Below are 14,923 nucleotides of genomic sequence, written 5' to 3'. Positions count from 1 at the left end.
TCATATTGCCTCCCAACAATCTGGGTCCTCATTTTACTGACCTCAGAAGGACGGAAGGCTGAGTCAACCTTGAGCCTTGTGAGATTTGAACTGCCAAATTGCAGGCAGTCAGCAGAAGTAGCCTGCAGTACTGCACTCTAACCACTGCGCCACCGTGGTTTTAAAGGTATTAAAAGGATACCTTTAATTTCTCATACTTATTTCCTCAGTGCTTGCTCTATTAGGTTCCTTTTTTAAGGCCATTTGTCAGTGGATCCAGTTCGTTCAGTTTACACCACCTAAAGCACGGAGGGCAGAAAAATCCTGGGATTCTTGCAGTCAAAGAGAGAAAAAGCGTGCAAAAATCGACCTGCAATTGTGTCAACCGATCCTAAATGAGAAAGTGCCAAATTCCGCTGGGTGGTGCACGGGGAAGATTTGGTCTTTGGTGAAACTGTCTTGCATTTGATCCATTTTCTGATCTGGTGACAGCGGTTAAATATAAAGTTGCCCTTGTCTTACGTTTTGCTAAATTTTCAGTGCTTGTGAGTCTTCTCACAGTCGATTGTGGTGGCAAATGCTGGTTTACGAGCAGCGGTGGGTTTTCAATATTCTTACCCCCGGTTTGGCACGCTTGCTATGCACGTGCACCCGGCCTCAAAAACATGGATAAATAGGACGGCATGACATCGGGGTGGGTACTACCGGTTCGCCTGAACCGATACAAACCGGCTGAATACCACCTCTGTTTACGAGGCAGGGAGATCACCAGAAAAAGGCTGTTGCAGACATCTCCATGAGCTGAAACGGATGTTTCCACGTTTTGTGGGGGAAAAAACCTCCATAATAGTGAAATGTCCTTGTCTTGCCTCAATTTTTATTTTTATTTTTTGAAACGGGTGGGTTCTCCAATTTAAAGGCTTGTTACTGGTGTAATAAATGTGGAAGGAACAATGCTTTTTGTCCACATTCAATCATCTCATTATAGTTTTGCCTAATGACCTTGAGTGCAGTATAGAATTCCACTTCATGTACTCTTACCTGCTCTGGCTTATTCCTGCCTTATATAAAAATGTATTATATTGTATACAAAAAGAATAATGTAGCTGACTTTAGAGACTGTAAATAAAGAAGAGAGGGTGAAAACAGCAGCTTGATTATATTCCTTTTGTTACAGATGCCAGAGCGTTGTAGGATGTTTTTAAAATGTACTGGCGATTACTTCTTCTTTTTCTTTTTCTTTTTCTTTCTTTTTTTTTTTTTTTGTATCACATCTGTTTTAAAAGGTGCCTTATGTTTACCATGAATTGCTTTGTTCTGTACACAAGTTTATGTCACTGTATCATATATTTTTTTTGAGTAAATAACCTTATTTTAGTAAACGTTAGTAATATATTTGTTCCTGAGCAGTTTTAATATTGGGTGGCTGCAGAATTCCAGATCTACCGTGGTCTCTTTTGCTTTTAAAAAAAAAAGAGCGTGGGAAAAATACCTGCTCAAGTATAAGAAGACACGTCTGTTCAGAAAATTAGCACAGCATTTTTCAGCTACGTTAAAAAATGATGAAGATGCACAGAGGGGGGAAGGCTAGATGGATGGATGGATGGATATTTGGATGAATGGGTGGATGTTTCGGTGGGTGGGTAGATGGATGGATGGATGGATAGGTAGATGTTTGGGTGGGTGAATGGATGGATGATCTTAGTACAGCTGCCACGGTTGGTGTTCCCACAATCCATTTACCAAAAAGGTTGATGCTACAAGCAGGATTTTACCCTGTGTTCTGTCCCTGCCGCACGCACACACACACCCAAACAGACAGCCAGGAGTTAATGAATCAAACAGTCAGGAATTTCTTTAAGATAACAGACTTGGCAACGAACCATGAACTGCCTGCCAAGAAATTTTACTCACTAAGGGAGGTTTTTTCTCCTCAGTCCGAAGAAATCCAAAAAGAGATTCCGTCACAAGGCCTGAATAGCCGACACACCCCCTTTTATCCCTTGTGGGGTGTGGTCCAGTGACTCAGCTCAATCTCTGGCCCGCCCACGCCTCTTTCTCTGCTACGCGCGCTTATCCTTCCGACACTGACTGGATCCAGCCAAAACTCATCCCTCTCGCTCTCTATCTGCAGCTGCTCCGAAGTGCCTTGCTCCTGGCATATCTCTTGGCCTTCAGAGGAAACCTGATGCATTGCCAGAGAGGAGGGTCCTGGAGAGGGAGGCTTTATAGAAACTTTGGAATTTCTAAGAGCCTTATTATGTGTGATCAACACAAGAATCCACGTTTTGTGGGATGAGTTTCCAGGTAATGTTGATGTCAGCACTTCAAACTACATTTGTTCCAGTGCTGACATGAGGAGGAGAAGAGGGGGCAGCTGGCAAGAAGATGCTTGACTTTTCACCTACTTATTTTCCCTGAAGATAATATCCCCTAGGAGATGGGGTGGGAGGGGGGACATTCCTGGGAGCTGAAGTAGTAGATATGGGGAGAGTAATTTGGAAGATGGCCAATGAGACGCAGAGAATTGGGGAACGGAAAGGAAAGGTTTGGGGTCAGGAAGTCAGTGTTGGCTTCGACATAATCGGGGACAGTTTGTTGTACTTAATAAATGAAAGATTTCATCAAAGATTATCTGTTTGGAAATGCAATTTATTTGAGACGACATCGAAACCTGACAGTTGAATCTTTTGACAGAGGCTCAGTGTGAAGAGTCTAACCCCGTGATGACGGACCTATGGCACACGTGCCACAGCTTGCACGCAGAGCCCTTTCTGTGGGCACGCAAGCTGTCGCCCAACTCAGCTCCACCGCACATGCGTGCGCGCCTCCCACCGGCCAGCTGATTTTGCGGATGGGCAGGGTGCATGTGGGAGATGCACGCGCATGCGCAGAGGGGGTTCTGTGTGGGAGGGTGGGGGGCATGTGTGCAGGGGACAAGGGAGCAGGTGGGGCGCACCCCCGCAGCCCATTTTTGGGCCCAGGAGGCTGCAGGGAGACCTGCTAGGCCCAAAACAGGGCATGGGGGATAGCCCCCCCCATGGCCCATTTTTGGACCCAGGAAGCTGTAGGGAGGCGGGGGGGTCACATGCACAGGGGCAGGGAGACGTGGGGGGTCATGCACACATGTGCAGGGAGGGTGCATTGAGCACACGCTATTGCACGCGTGCTTTCAGCACACAACGACAAAAAGGTTAGATATCACTCGGCTCTCTGATGCGCCATTGAAAACATGATGTCAACATGTTGCATTCTTGTTTAAAAGCCACAATCCTGATGCCACAACTTAATCCCATCAAGATGGGTCAGAACATAACAAAAGATACCCTGGGATGTTTCAATTTAATACTGTTGCGGTAACTTGAAAGTTGGACATCTTACGTAATCGACCATAAATGCTAAATTTCCTATCCGCGATGATTGTTGCTATTCTCCAATTGTGTTTTGTGCCAAGGAGAATTACATGTCAGACACTAAATTGATGGAGAATATTTATAGTTCAGGGTTGACCTGAGGGGTCCTTGGTCTCTTTAAGTTTGGTTGTTTTCTTGCAAACGTTTCATGACTTCATCAGTGACTGATGATGTTACCTAGTTTGGGCCATGAAGTCTGCAAAAAAAAAATAATAATAATAACCAAGCTCAGAGAGCACCAAGGACCTCTCAGTCATTAAATCATAGGATTTAAATATGTCACACTTAACTACAAAATTTAAACATGACATACTTGGCTGGGTATGATTTTTAAAGAAATGTTTCAGCCATACACAACAGTCCTTGCTTTCAATGGGATTTAAACACGAGAACTATTTAACTGGGCGTGGCTAATTCAGAGTTTTCATTTACTCAATTTTATGCAGAGACCCTTCCCTGAATTTCTTGTTTTTAAATTGCTTGGTATCCATTGCAGCAGAGGGAAATTGGTGAAAGAGACAGCAGTTGGATCCCAGTCCTGTATTTTACACAGAATGTGCTTAAAATTGTACGCCAGATTCACTCCCAGCTGCTCATATTGTTTGATAAGTCGCTGTCCGTGTATTTAAATTCAGAATCTAACTCGGAGTTGCTTGGCCCTGCGTCAGGCAGTGAAATTAGTACCCAAAGTGATCTTCAGCATGTACAGTAAAGATTATTCTTAGTTGGTGTAGTTAGTTGATGTATGATGACTGGATTATAGCCTGATATCATCTGGAGGTATCCTGATATAAACACCCAACTACTGTAGGTTCAGTTTTCCGTAGCTTCCATTCTTGGACAAAGGCAAATTAATTGTGTCAAAAATGGCTTATTTCTTATTTCTTAACATATATTTGCGAAACCACTGATTTTACCCATCCTTGCTTTTTTTTTTTTTTTAAGTATTACTAGAAATAAATTTGAACCAGGCCCTTTGATCCCACAGTTTTCAACACATGAATTTTGGAAATAATCACTTCCAAGTACATTTAATACAAGATGTTTTTAAAAAATTCGGGCTCAGGAAGGTCAACAAAGTGAAATATTTCTTGACAATGGGTCACCTTTAAGCAACACTTTTTAGGAATTGTCTCTTTGGGTTGATCTCCGTTAGCTATCTACAGATCATTTAAGAGGATGGAAGAAATGTCTTGATGCTTTCCTTGAGGTTCTAATCTTTCGGTGTGACTATAGATCAGGGGTGTCAAACTCAAGACCTAGGGGCCAGATCCAGTCTGCAGGGTGCTTAGAGCTGGCCTACAGGGCTGCTGTAGAAACAGCAAAAGACCGGCCCATGGTGCCTCTCAGCAAAAGCGGAGTTTGGAAGGGCTGAATGTGGCCCTCCTGGGCTCCGTTTTCAGCCGTGACAGCCTCCTGCAGCCCTCTGTCAGCAAAAGCAGAGCTTGGAAGGACTGTGTGTGGCCCTCCTGGGCTCCATTTTCAGCCGTGACAGCCTCCTGCAGCCCTCTGTCAGCAAAAGCAGAGCTTGGAAGGACTGTGTGTGGCCCTCCTGGGCTCCATTTTCAGCCGTGATGGCCTCCTGCAGCCCTCTGTCAGCAAAAGCGGAGCTTGGGGTGCCGTGCGTGGCCTCGAGCTCCTTTTTCACTGGCAGGAGGCCATCGCGGCTGAAAACGGAGTTCGGGAGCCTGTTTTCACTGGCAGAGCGCTCAGGCCACCACAGATGCCCCTGACATAAGTGACATCAAGCTGGCCATGCCCATCCTGGCCACGCCCACCCCGGCCCCCGAGGTCAAACACAACCCTGATGCGGCCCTCAATGAAATTGAGTTTGACACTCGTGCTATAGATGGTGCAGGAAGAAACAAGCTGCATCCATTAAACAAGTTTCTTTGGACAATATGAGGTACAAAGTTGCGTTTTTCCATGAATGGGTTCCAGAAGCATTGCTCTCTCTTCCTAGTTATAAGCTGGCTCTGCAAATGTAGGTGTTGGAATCGGACATGACATTTTATTTATAAAATTTATTTCCTGCCCATCTCGTATCCAACAACTCTGGGGCAGGTGGCAACACAAAAATGTTGAAGATGACAAAAGAAAAAAAACTGTCACAAGCACTAAGTTTCTAATTCTTCAGGTAGACCATAAATCAGGGGTGTCAAACTCGCCCGCGGGCCGGATGTGTCATGCACTGGTCACACCCACAGCCAGTTTAGCGAAGGGGGGAAAAGTCACATGATAACGTGACATCGCGAGTTTGACACCCCTGCTATAGATGATGCAGGAAGAAACAAGCCACACGCGTTATACAAAGTAGTTTGTTTGGATAAAGTTGGGTTTTTCCATGGATGGGTTCTAGAAGCATTACTCTCTCTTCCTACTTGTATCCTGGCTCTGCAAATTGTGGGTGTGGGGATCAGACTTGAGATTTTTATTTATAAAATTTATTTGCCACCCATCTCATATCCAACAATTCTGAGGCGGCTGACAACACAAGAATGTTGAGGACAACAAAAGGGGAAAAATGTCACCTGCCTCATGGCCAGTTGAAGAAACAGATTGACTTCTGCAACTCCACCTTGCTTGAACTAAGCAGCTACTGAAGTCCTTCTAGAAAGCATTGCTGAGCTAATGTCCTAGCGCAGAGGAAAACAGGTCGTTCATTGAAACATCAAACTGACTGCGCTCACCGGAAGATCCCTGCTATCATCAAGGTCTCCCTTCTCAGGTTTTCAGTAGCAGGAATCCCGCCATGCTCAGCCCAACTGTGTTCTGTCTCACGGCATCCCCTTGCACCAGTTCAAACCACATCAAGTCTCCCTTCTCCAGCTCCACCAGGGCGAAAACCGTTGTATAACCGCCGCTGGATTTTCTCTTCTTGTTGTTTATTAGAGTCATTCTGTGGCCATTGCTGAAAACTAGTTGTCCCAAAGCAGGTCCTGGTGGAAACTCGGCACCGACCGCCACCATATAAACCCCGTTATGAGAGGCCTTGAAGTAGCCGCGTTCGTGAGAGTAACCTCCTCCATAGTTAAGGTAGGTGCGGTTAAAGACGGAGGGCTCCTCTTTACCTTCGGCATATTGCACATAAAAAGCCACCGCTGTGTCTGCAGGTAAGAAAATGGGAAAAAATTAGGGGATGCAAACAGAATTCTGTGTAACTGTAGCACTTATGAAGTAACTGTAGACATTCTAGTGAGCTTCTTCCAAACCAGCTTGGAAATGAATATTAAGACATGTAGCAGAGGCCAACATACAGTAGTGGCCAAAATTGTGGAAACCTTTTGGGAAAAGTGTATTTTCTAAAACTAGCTAATAACACCACTTTTTGGGGGGCCTAGTACCATAAAACTATATATCAATGGAAATATAATTTAATCAAGAATCTAATGCAATAAATTTTATGAAGGGTTTGCTATTAGAATAGCAGTTACAGTATAAAGAAGAAAAGCGAAACACGTAGAAAAAATGAGATATACAACAATGATCACCATAGAAAAAAATGAGATATACAAAAATGATCACCATAGAAAAAAATGAGATATACAAAAATGATCACCATGTCAGTTAATACTTAGTTGGGTAACCTTTAGCATGAATGACGGCCTTACAGCGTCTTCCCATGGAGTGAACCAAATCTTTTAGTTCTGCAGCTTTACAATGTGAAACCAAGATTGAATGATTGCTTCTATTAACTGGGTTTTATTGCTGGGTCGCTTCTGACTAACGAGTTTCTTTAGTCAGCTCCATCGATTTTCAACTGAGTTAAGGTCTGGGCTATTCCCAGGCCATTCCAGCAGTGGAATAGGATTATCTTGAAACTCCAAAAAAAAAAAAAAAAAAAGTGGCGTTATTAGCCATCAAACCTCAAAAATATACTTTCCCCAAAAGGTTTCCCCAATTTTGGCCACTACTGTACAAGATAAAACTTACTCCCAAATTTTTCTCTGATCCAGATTGTGATTCCCAGTTTTCCCCAGTCATCGAAGACTGTCTCCATCTCCCATCCTTGCTACCTCCTCAAATATATTCTATATCTTAACTTAATGGTGATGTCAAGAACTGCACCGCCACAAAGAATTCTAACATCTCGCCATACCATCGGCAGACCCCACAGCTTCATCAACTGAAGTTTTTCCGGGTGATTCTGCTTAATGCAATAATTCTTCATCTCTTGTGTGTTTGCCCTAAATGCTCCCCTATAGAGAGATGAGAAATAAGGAGTCTGTGCAGGCTTGAGCTGTCAAGGGGTTTGACGTGGATATAAGTGAAGACTGGTGGTCGTCTCCAGTTTAGACAATATGTTGTACATACATATACAAGCACCACCTATGAAACAAAGTGGTTTGTTTGGACAATATGATGCACAAAGCACAACTATTGGTGCTCAGTGTATGGATAAACACGACTCACAGGACCTTCTCTGGATCTGTAGAGGTGGAGTTATCCATAAGTAGATCAACCAGGTCCAAATAGGACTTTTTTTTCTTATCCAAAAGGTGAAAAAAGGATAATATTTCCCTTCCTCGTTCTATGAAGGAGAAAAACAAAGGCCTCTAGGAAACAGATAAAACACAGTCTACTTCTGGGATTAGACACACAACTCAACTGCCAAAGCAAAGCACGAGAAGTCCTGAAAACCTCCCATCCAACATCTCAGGGAAGGAGGTGGACACCAGAAGGTGGCATCCGCTCTGCATCTCAACAAAGCTTCCTGCAATGCCATCTGGGAAGCAGTTCAGCTTGGGAAGAGGAAGATGACCAGGAGATGTCGCTGCTACAAAGCAAAATAACTTCACCAGCAAAGAAAAATACTTGAAACTCGAGACTTTAATCAGGCAGCTTCCTGCAGGTCCCTTTTAGCTGTTGCCATTTTATTGATAAGCTCCAACTTTTTTTTATAAACTGGGTGGTTATTTTCCTAAGCTTTAAAAAAAAAAACAACTCTGGGTCATTACTGCTCCATATTTAATAAAGAGAGATTTTGAAAGCTAATCAAGGGCAGAGGGTACATTTTTCACTCTGAATCTCTGGTACAACACACTTTTGTAAATAATATGGGTTTTTTTCATCCCAGCAGAGGAAAGTGCATTTGTAGATTATATTCATAGCCTCACGTTCTCTTTGTTTGTATGTATGTATGTATGTATGTATGTATGTATGTATGTATGTATGTATTTATTTATTTATTTATTTATTTATTTATTTATTTATTTATTTATTAGATTTATATACCGCCCTACTCCCGAAGGACTCAGGACGGTGAATAGGCACAAAATAAAATACATAGATACAAAAGTTAAGAACATAGTTAAAACCAGATTAAATAATTTAGCCCGAGACAATTAAAAATCCCAATAATTTAAAACAAATTAAAATTTTGATTTAAAAGAATTTTAAAACAGGGGAGAAAATTAGGCCAGGCTGGCTTGCTGGAATAGGAGAGTCTTAAGAGCACGGCGGAAAGTGCGCAGATCTGGGATCCTCCGTATCTCTGGGGAGAGCTCGTTCCAGATAGTGGGTGCCCTCACAGAGAAGGCCTTCCCCCTAGGGGCCGCCAGTCGACATTGTTCAGCTGACGGCACCCGGAGGAGCCCCTCTCTATGAGAGCGTACCGGCCGGTGGGAGTTTACTTGTGGTAGTAGGCGGTCCTGTAAATAACCAGGTCCTAAGCCATGGAGCGCTCTAAAGGTGGTAACGCACCCGGAAGACCACTGGGAGCCAGTGCAGTTCGCGCAGGAGAGGTGTCACACAGGAGCGCCATGTTGCTCCCATAACCACCCGCGCGGCCGCACTCTGCACCAGTTGGAGCCTCCAGGTGTTCCTCAAGGGGAGCCCCATGTAGAGAGTGTTACAGTAGTCCAGGCGGACTACATATTTGATTATATAGTACTTGATCATTCTATTCTACCTCCCCAACAGACTCTGAAACTGAAAATGTGCATTAGTGGTAAATAGATCCAGGTCTTTGACAAAATTTCCTTTTTTAACCAAATCATTTCTTTGGCATTTCCCTTCTGAGATGCACTACAGCCAGTCCTCAATTTACAATCACAGCTGGGGGCTGAGACTTCCCTCGCTGAGCAAGTCATTAAGTGAGTTCGGCCTGATTTTCCAATCTCTTTTTTCCCTGCAAAACACTGTGGTTGTTAAATCAATTGTGGATCATTACATAATGATGGATCATTATTTGGTTTCCCCCACTGACTTAGCTTCTTGAATGCAATTATGAGATTACCTAGTTTGGGTAATGAAACATCTGTAAGAAAAAGGTCAAAAAGAACCAAGGGCAACCACAATCCAACCCCCAGCTAGAAATATTCTCTTCTGTTGATATCATCCAATTTGTCTGGCCATCCAGCTCAGTGTTTCATGATCTTGACAAAATCCAGTGAAAAAATCCAGCATGCAAGACAAGTCCACTCCCAACATTCCCAGAAATGGTTACCACTACCACAACACTTGGCCCACACATCTGGTGTCCCCCAAGGTTGGGAAACACAAAACTGAGATTTCAATGCCAACCTGCTGAAATTAGCAGTGGACATCTAAGGTTTCTGAATTTCCCCAGCATTCCGGATCTTTTCCATCCAGAATCAAAAACTGAAAACCCACCTCCCTCCATCAGTCGTCAACTCGCAAAGCATTCCTGGTCTGCTCTCGAGTTGCCATGGGCAGGAAAGGGGGAGAGGACTGATGGAGCAGTTCAACAGCCACGTTCAAAAGCACATTCCACGCATATCTTCTTCAAGGTGGGATCTCAGATTACCAGAGCCGGCATGTGAGGTGTGGTTTCTACAGAGCGCGAAAGTGCCTTGTTGGAGAATGTGATTTATGACACAGACTGAGAGGTGGGGGAGGGGGCAACAGGGTCAGAGTTGATCTGTAAATTATTTGTGGCAGAGTTGAGTACACTCAGGAAGTTGCTGACATGTTGCTCCTAATAAATAACTGGATTTCTTTTGAAACTTGGCTCGAGGCTCATGAGTTAATTAGGGCATCTGTTGGAACCCTGACATCAGTCTCTTCAGTAAAATTAACAGAATAACAGAACTGGAAGAGTCCTTGCAGATCTTCTAGTCCAACTTTCTGCTCAAGCAGGAGACCGTATACCATTTCAGACAAGTGACTATTCAGTCTCTTCTTAAAAGCCTCCAGTGTTGGAGCACCCAGAACTTCTGAAGGCAAGCCATGCCACTGATTATTTGTTCTGTCAGGAATAAATTTCTCCTTAGTTCTAGGTTGACTCTCTCTTTGATTAGATTCCATTCGTTGTTTCTTATCTTGCCTTCTGCTGCTTTGGAAAATAAGTTGACCCCCTCTTCTTTGTGATATCCCCTCAAATATTGGAGCACTGCTGTTCTGTCACCCCCAATCCTTCTTTTCTCTAGACTAGCCATACCAAATTTCTAAAACTGTTCTTCATATGTTTTAGCCTCCAGCCTCCTAATCATCTTTGTTGCTCTTTTCTGCACTCTTTCCAGAGTCTCAACATCGTTTTTATAATGTGGTGACCAAAAACTGGATTCAGTATTCTAAGTGTGGTCTTACTAAGGCTTTATAAAGCGGTACTAATTCTTCATGTGATCTTGATTCTATCCCTCTGTTAATGCAACCTATGATTACATTGGCTTTTTTGACTGCCACCACACACTACTAACTCTTATTTAAGTGATTGTCCACCAGGACTCCAAGATCCCCCTCACAGTTACTGCTATTAAGCCAAGTTTCACCTAATCTGTACCTGAATATTTGGTTCTTCTTGGCTAAGTGTAAAACCTTACTTTTCTCTACATTGACTTTCATTTTGTTAGATAGGGCTACTCATCCCAGGACAGGACAGGGAGTAGAGAATGAGAAGGAATATGGCTGAGGAAAGAAGTGTTCCTCAGTTGTTGGAAGGATCAACCTGGACCTTGTAGGGTTATGCTTTCTTCATATCATAAGAGCCGTGGTGGCACCGTGGTTAGAGTGCAGTACTGCAGGCTACTTCTGCTGATCACCAGCTGCCAGCAATTTGGCAGATTGAATCTCACCAGGCTCAAGGTTGACTTAGCCTTCCATCTTTCCGAGGCCGGTAAAATGAGAACCCAGCTTGTTGGGGGCAATATGCTGACTTTGTAAACTGCTTAGAGAGGCTGTAAAGCACTGTGAAGTGGTATATAAGTCTAAGTGCTACTGCTAGTGTTATATCCACCACGTCTCTCTTAAAATAGTTTTAAATAGCTTTAAATAAGACATGGTGACTCAGTGGCTAAGACACTGAGCTTGTCGATCGAAAGGTCAGCAGTTCAGCGGTTCAAATCCCTAGTGCCGTGTAACAGGGTGAGCTCCCATTACTTGTCCCAGCTTCTGCCAACCTAGCAATTCGAAAGCACATAAAAATGCAAGTAGAAAAATAGGGACCACCTTTGGTGGGAAGGTGTTCCCTTGGTGTTCCGTGCACCTTTGGCGTTTAGTCATGCCGGCCACATGATCACAGAGACGTCTTTGGACAGTGCTGGCTCTTTGGCTTTGAAACAGAGATGAGCACTGCCCCCTAGAGTCGGGAACAACTAGCACAGATGTGTGAGGGGGACCGTTACCTTTTTAAATAAAAGTACCCAACATCCAGATGTGTTCGGATATCAATCAGGGGTGAAATGCTCCCGGTTTGGACCGGATTGCCTGATCCGGTAGTGATGGCAGTGGGTGGTTTGGAGAACCAGTAGCAAAAATCCCTGCACTCCCACCCCATGCCCAGCTGAGCCGCGAGATCATCAGAGGCTGTTATTTTACTTTTAAAAGCATTTTTTCTACAACCTCTTCGGCCGAAAAAATGCTTTTAAAAGTAAAAAAGAAAGCCTCTGATGATCACCTGGTTCAGCTGGGATCATCAGAGGTTTCTAAAAACATTTTTTTCTGCAACCTCTTCAGCCGAAGAGGTTGTAGGAAAAAAAATGCTTTTAAAAGCCTCTGGCGATCCCAGCTGAGTTGCCTGATCGTCAGAGGCTTCTCAAAGCATTTTTTTTCTGCAACCTCTTCAGCTGAAGAGGTTATAGAAAACATGCTTTTAAAAGTAAAAAAAAAAAAAGTTGGCCATGCCCACCCAGTCACATTACCCCCTCCCCACCAATCCACGCCCACAGAACTGGTAGTAACAAATTTTAGATTTCACCCCTGATATCAACCTATCATATGACAGTCCAGACGATACACAGTTGTGGCTTATTTACAAATGCAGCGGGGGACATTGGAGAAGAAGTTTAGGAAATCATGATGAGAACATTTTAAAAATCAAATTAAAAAAAAAAAAGTTGGAAGAGACCTACCTTCCTTCTGTGTCTCTGCATTTATCTTTTTTCTTCCATTCAAAAGAGCTTCTCTGTGGCCATGGACCTCTTTTTTCTCCCTCAGGATTTGCTGTTCTTGCTCCTTAAGATGCTTCCTCGTTTTTCTGCTCATCAGCAACTGAAGCTTTGCTACATCCAGGCTTACATTTGAGGCAGCCAACTCCTTACTGTTTCCAAACACTTTCTGAAAGATCGCTAGATGTTCTTCAAAGTTTTTTTGGGTTGATAGAAGATCTTCCTTCACCTCCTTCACTGAAACGCTGAGGAAGTCTCCTAGGTTGGCCTCCGTTTGATTGCAGCAGGAATGAATATGATCCCATTGCAATTCAAATTTCTTCATCTCTTTGGTAAGGTGTCCAATCTCTCTTTTTAGGGTCGTAATATCATGGTATGCTGGATTGTCTAAGGCATCCTCCATGACAGCTTCATGGTTTGGCTCCATATATTCTACTCTACCATGTCGAGGATTGAGGTCAATTTGTTTCTCAGTATCAGGGTCTTTCGAAGATTTATGATCATGTGGATTATTTTCATGATCTGCCTCCCAAAAGTCTATTCTCTTCTTAAAAGACTCTAGTGTCATACTCTGCTTCTTGAGATGGTCTGAAATTAATTTGATGTTCATCACTGGAAGTTGATCTGTGGATGGAATGACCTCTTCTTCAGATAGGTGCTCCAAAATTTCCTCTCCGAGCAGAATCTCAAGGGCCTTCTCGTGTCTCAATGCATCCACCAGCAACGAATTGAAAGAACTGTTGAGATATGTAACATGGTCACGCATCTTCTCGTCGGCTTTTTTTAGCATATCAACCTCCTCCGAAAAAACTTCAGAATGGTTTCTTAAGAGAGACAGGCCATCTTGCAGCTTCCAACTTTGTTCTTGCTGGAAATCCAAAGATTGGTGGATAAGCGGGAAAGCAGCAGTGAGATCTTTTAAACGTGCCTCCAGATATTTTAGATGTTCTCCATGCATCTGAGTGATGTTCTTTAAGTCTTCCACATTAGTACTTGAAGGCTGATCTTCACAACAGCATGTCTTCATGGACTTCTGTAGACTCCAGTAGTTTTCTTGAATATCTGCCAGACTATTATTAAGAGCGAAAATCCTCCTTTCTACATCTTCTCTATATTCATCGATCATGAGACTCCCTTCTATTAATCGTACACGGAAGTCCTCTATGTCACGTTTTGAGCTGTCTTTTAACCTTGTGATGGAATCAGTTAGTTCTTCATAGTCTTTTTCAGACTCCTCATAAAGGGTCTTTAGCTCCCGAGCATGTTTTTCCAAGGTCTGATTGAAGTTCTGCATATCCATATCAGCAAACACCTCATTCTGATGGCCCAATCGCCTTGGGAACTTGGCAAAATTTCTGTTTAGCATCTCAAGCTCACCACGAAGCTTATTTTGTTCTTGTCTCATGTCAGCCAAACTGTTGTTTAAAGCTAATAAAACAGACTGCTGCAGCTTGTGGTGTCTCTTGAGCTTCAGGTCCGTGTCTGCTTTGATCATCGTAAGATTGTAATGGATGGCAGCTTGTTGCAGGTAATTGTGATGATCCATGTCTCGCTTCATCTGGTCGGCCCTCAGAACATTTGCTTGGACTTTGGATTCGAACTTTGTCCCTAGTTCTTGGAAATCTTTTCTGGGCACAGAACTTTCTTGGAATCGCTCTATGCTCTTCTGATTCGCTTCCACGCTCTGGGAAAGATTCTGTACAGCAATGGACAGGTCTTGTAGACTTTTATTGAAACTGGCCCAGACAGGATTGAAATGCTCCTTTAAGAAACTGTTTATGTATAGAAAGAGCATTTGCTGGACTTCTGAAACATCACAAACCAAAAATACATTAGCATTTATTTCTATGCTTGATTGATTGCTTCAGACCAGGGATGGCCTACTGGGAGTTCGCAGGGGTTCGGGAGAACCTCTAGCTAAGATTCTGTGCAGTTCAGAGAACCCCCAAATCCCACTCCTGTCTGGCCCCACCCATCCCATCCCGCCCCTCCCAGGAATCCCCACGCAGCCTGTTTTGGATGCAAGGGCGCACACGGAGGCTCAGGGAGGGCTAAAAACAGGCCTACTGGAAGTTTGGGATGAGGGCCAAAGGACCTCCAGTCTGGGAAGGCCATTTTCACCCCTCGAAGGCTCAAGAAAAGCCTCCGGAGCCCGGGGAGGGCAAAAACGTCCACCACCCACAA

The 14,923-nt window shown here is 43.6% G+C and overlaps 1 protein-coding gene across 1 annotated transcript in view; it reads right to left on the bottom strand.

The window, feature by feature from the left end:
• Window positions 1–4,878: 4,878 nt before the first annotated feature.
• The window catches only part of MMRN2 (multimerin 2), a 34,027-nt gene continuing 23,982 nt past the window's right edge, over window positions 4,879–14,923 (bottom strand). Inside the window, exons 6-7 of the mRNA XM_070945888.1 lie at window positions 12,704–14,545; window positions 4,879–6,499 (exon numbers count right to left, since the gene is read on the bottom strand). Coding sequence (XP_070801989.1) covers window positions 6,117–6,499; window positions 12,704–14,545 — 2,225 coding nt within the window. The 3' untranslated portion in view covers window positions 4,879–6,116. The remainder of the gene's footprint in view (window positions 6,500–12,703; window positions 14,546–14,923) is intronic.

The sequence above is a fragment of the Pituophis catenifer genome, unplaced genomic scaffold (assembly GCF_029215685.1).
Source record: "Pituophis catenifer annectens isolate HBS135680 unplaced genomic scaffold, rPitCat1.0.hap2 SCAF_6, whole genome shotgun sequence".
NCBI classification, from domain to species: domain Eukaryota; kingdom Metazoa; phylum Chordata; class Lepidosauria; order Squamata; family Colubridae; genus Pituophis; species Pituophis catenifer.
This window is presented reverse-complemented; position numbering and strand designations above follow the sequence as displayed.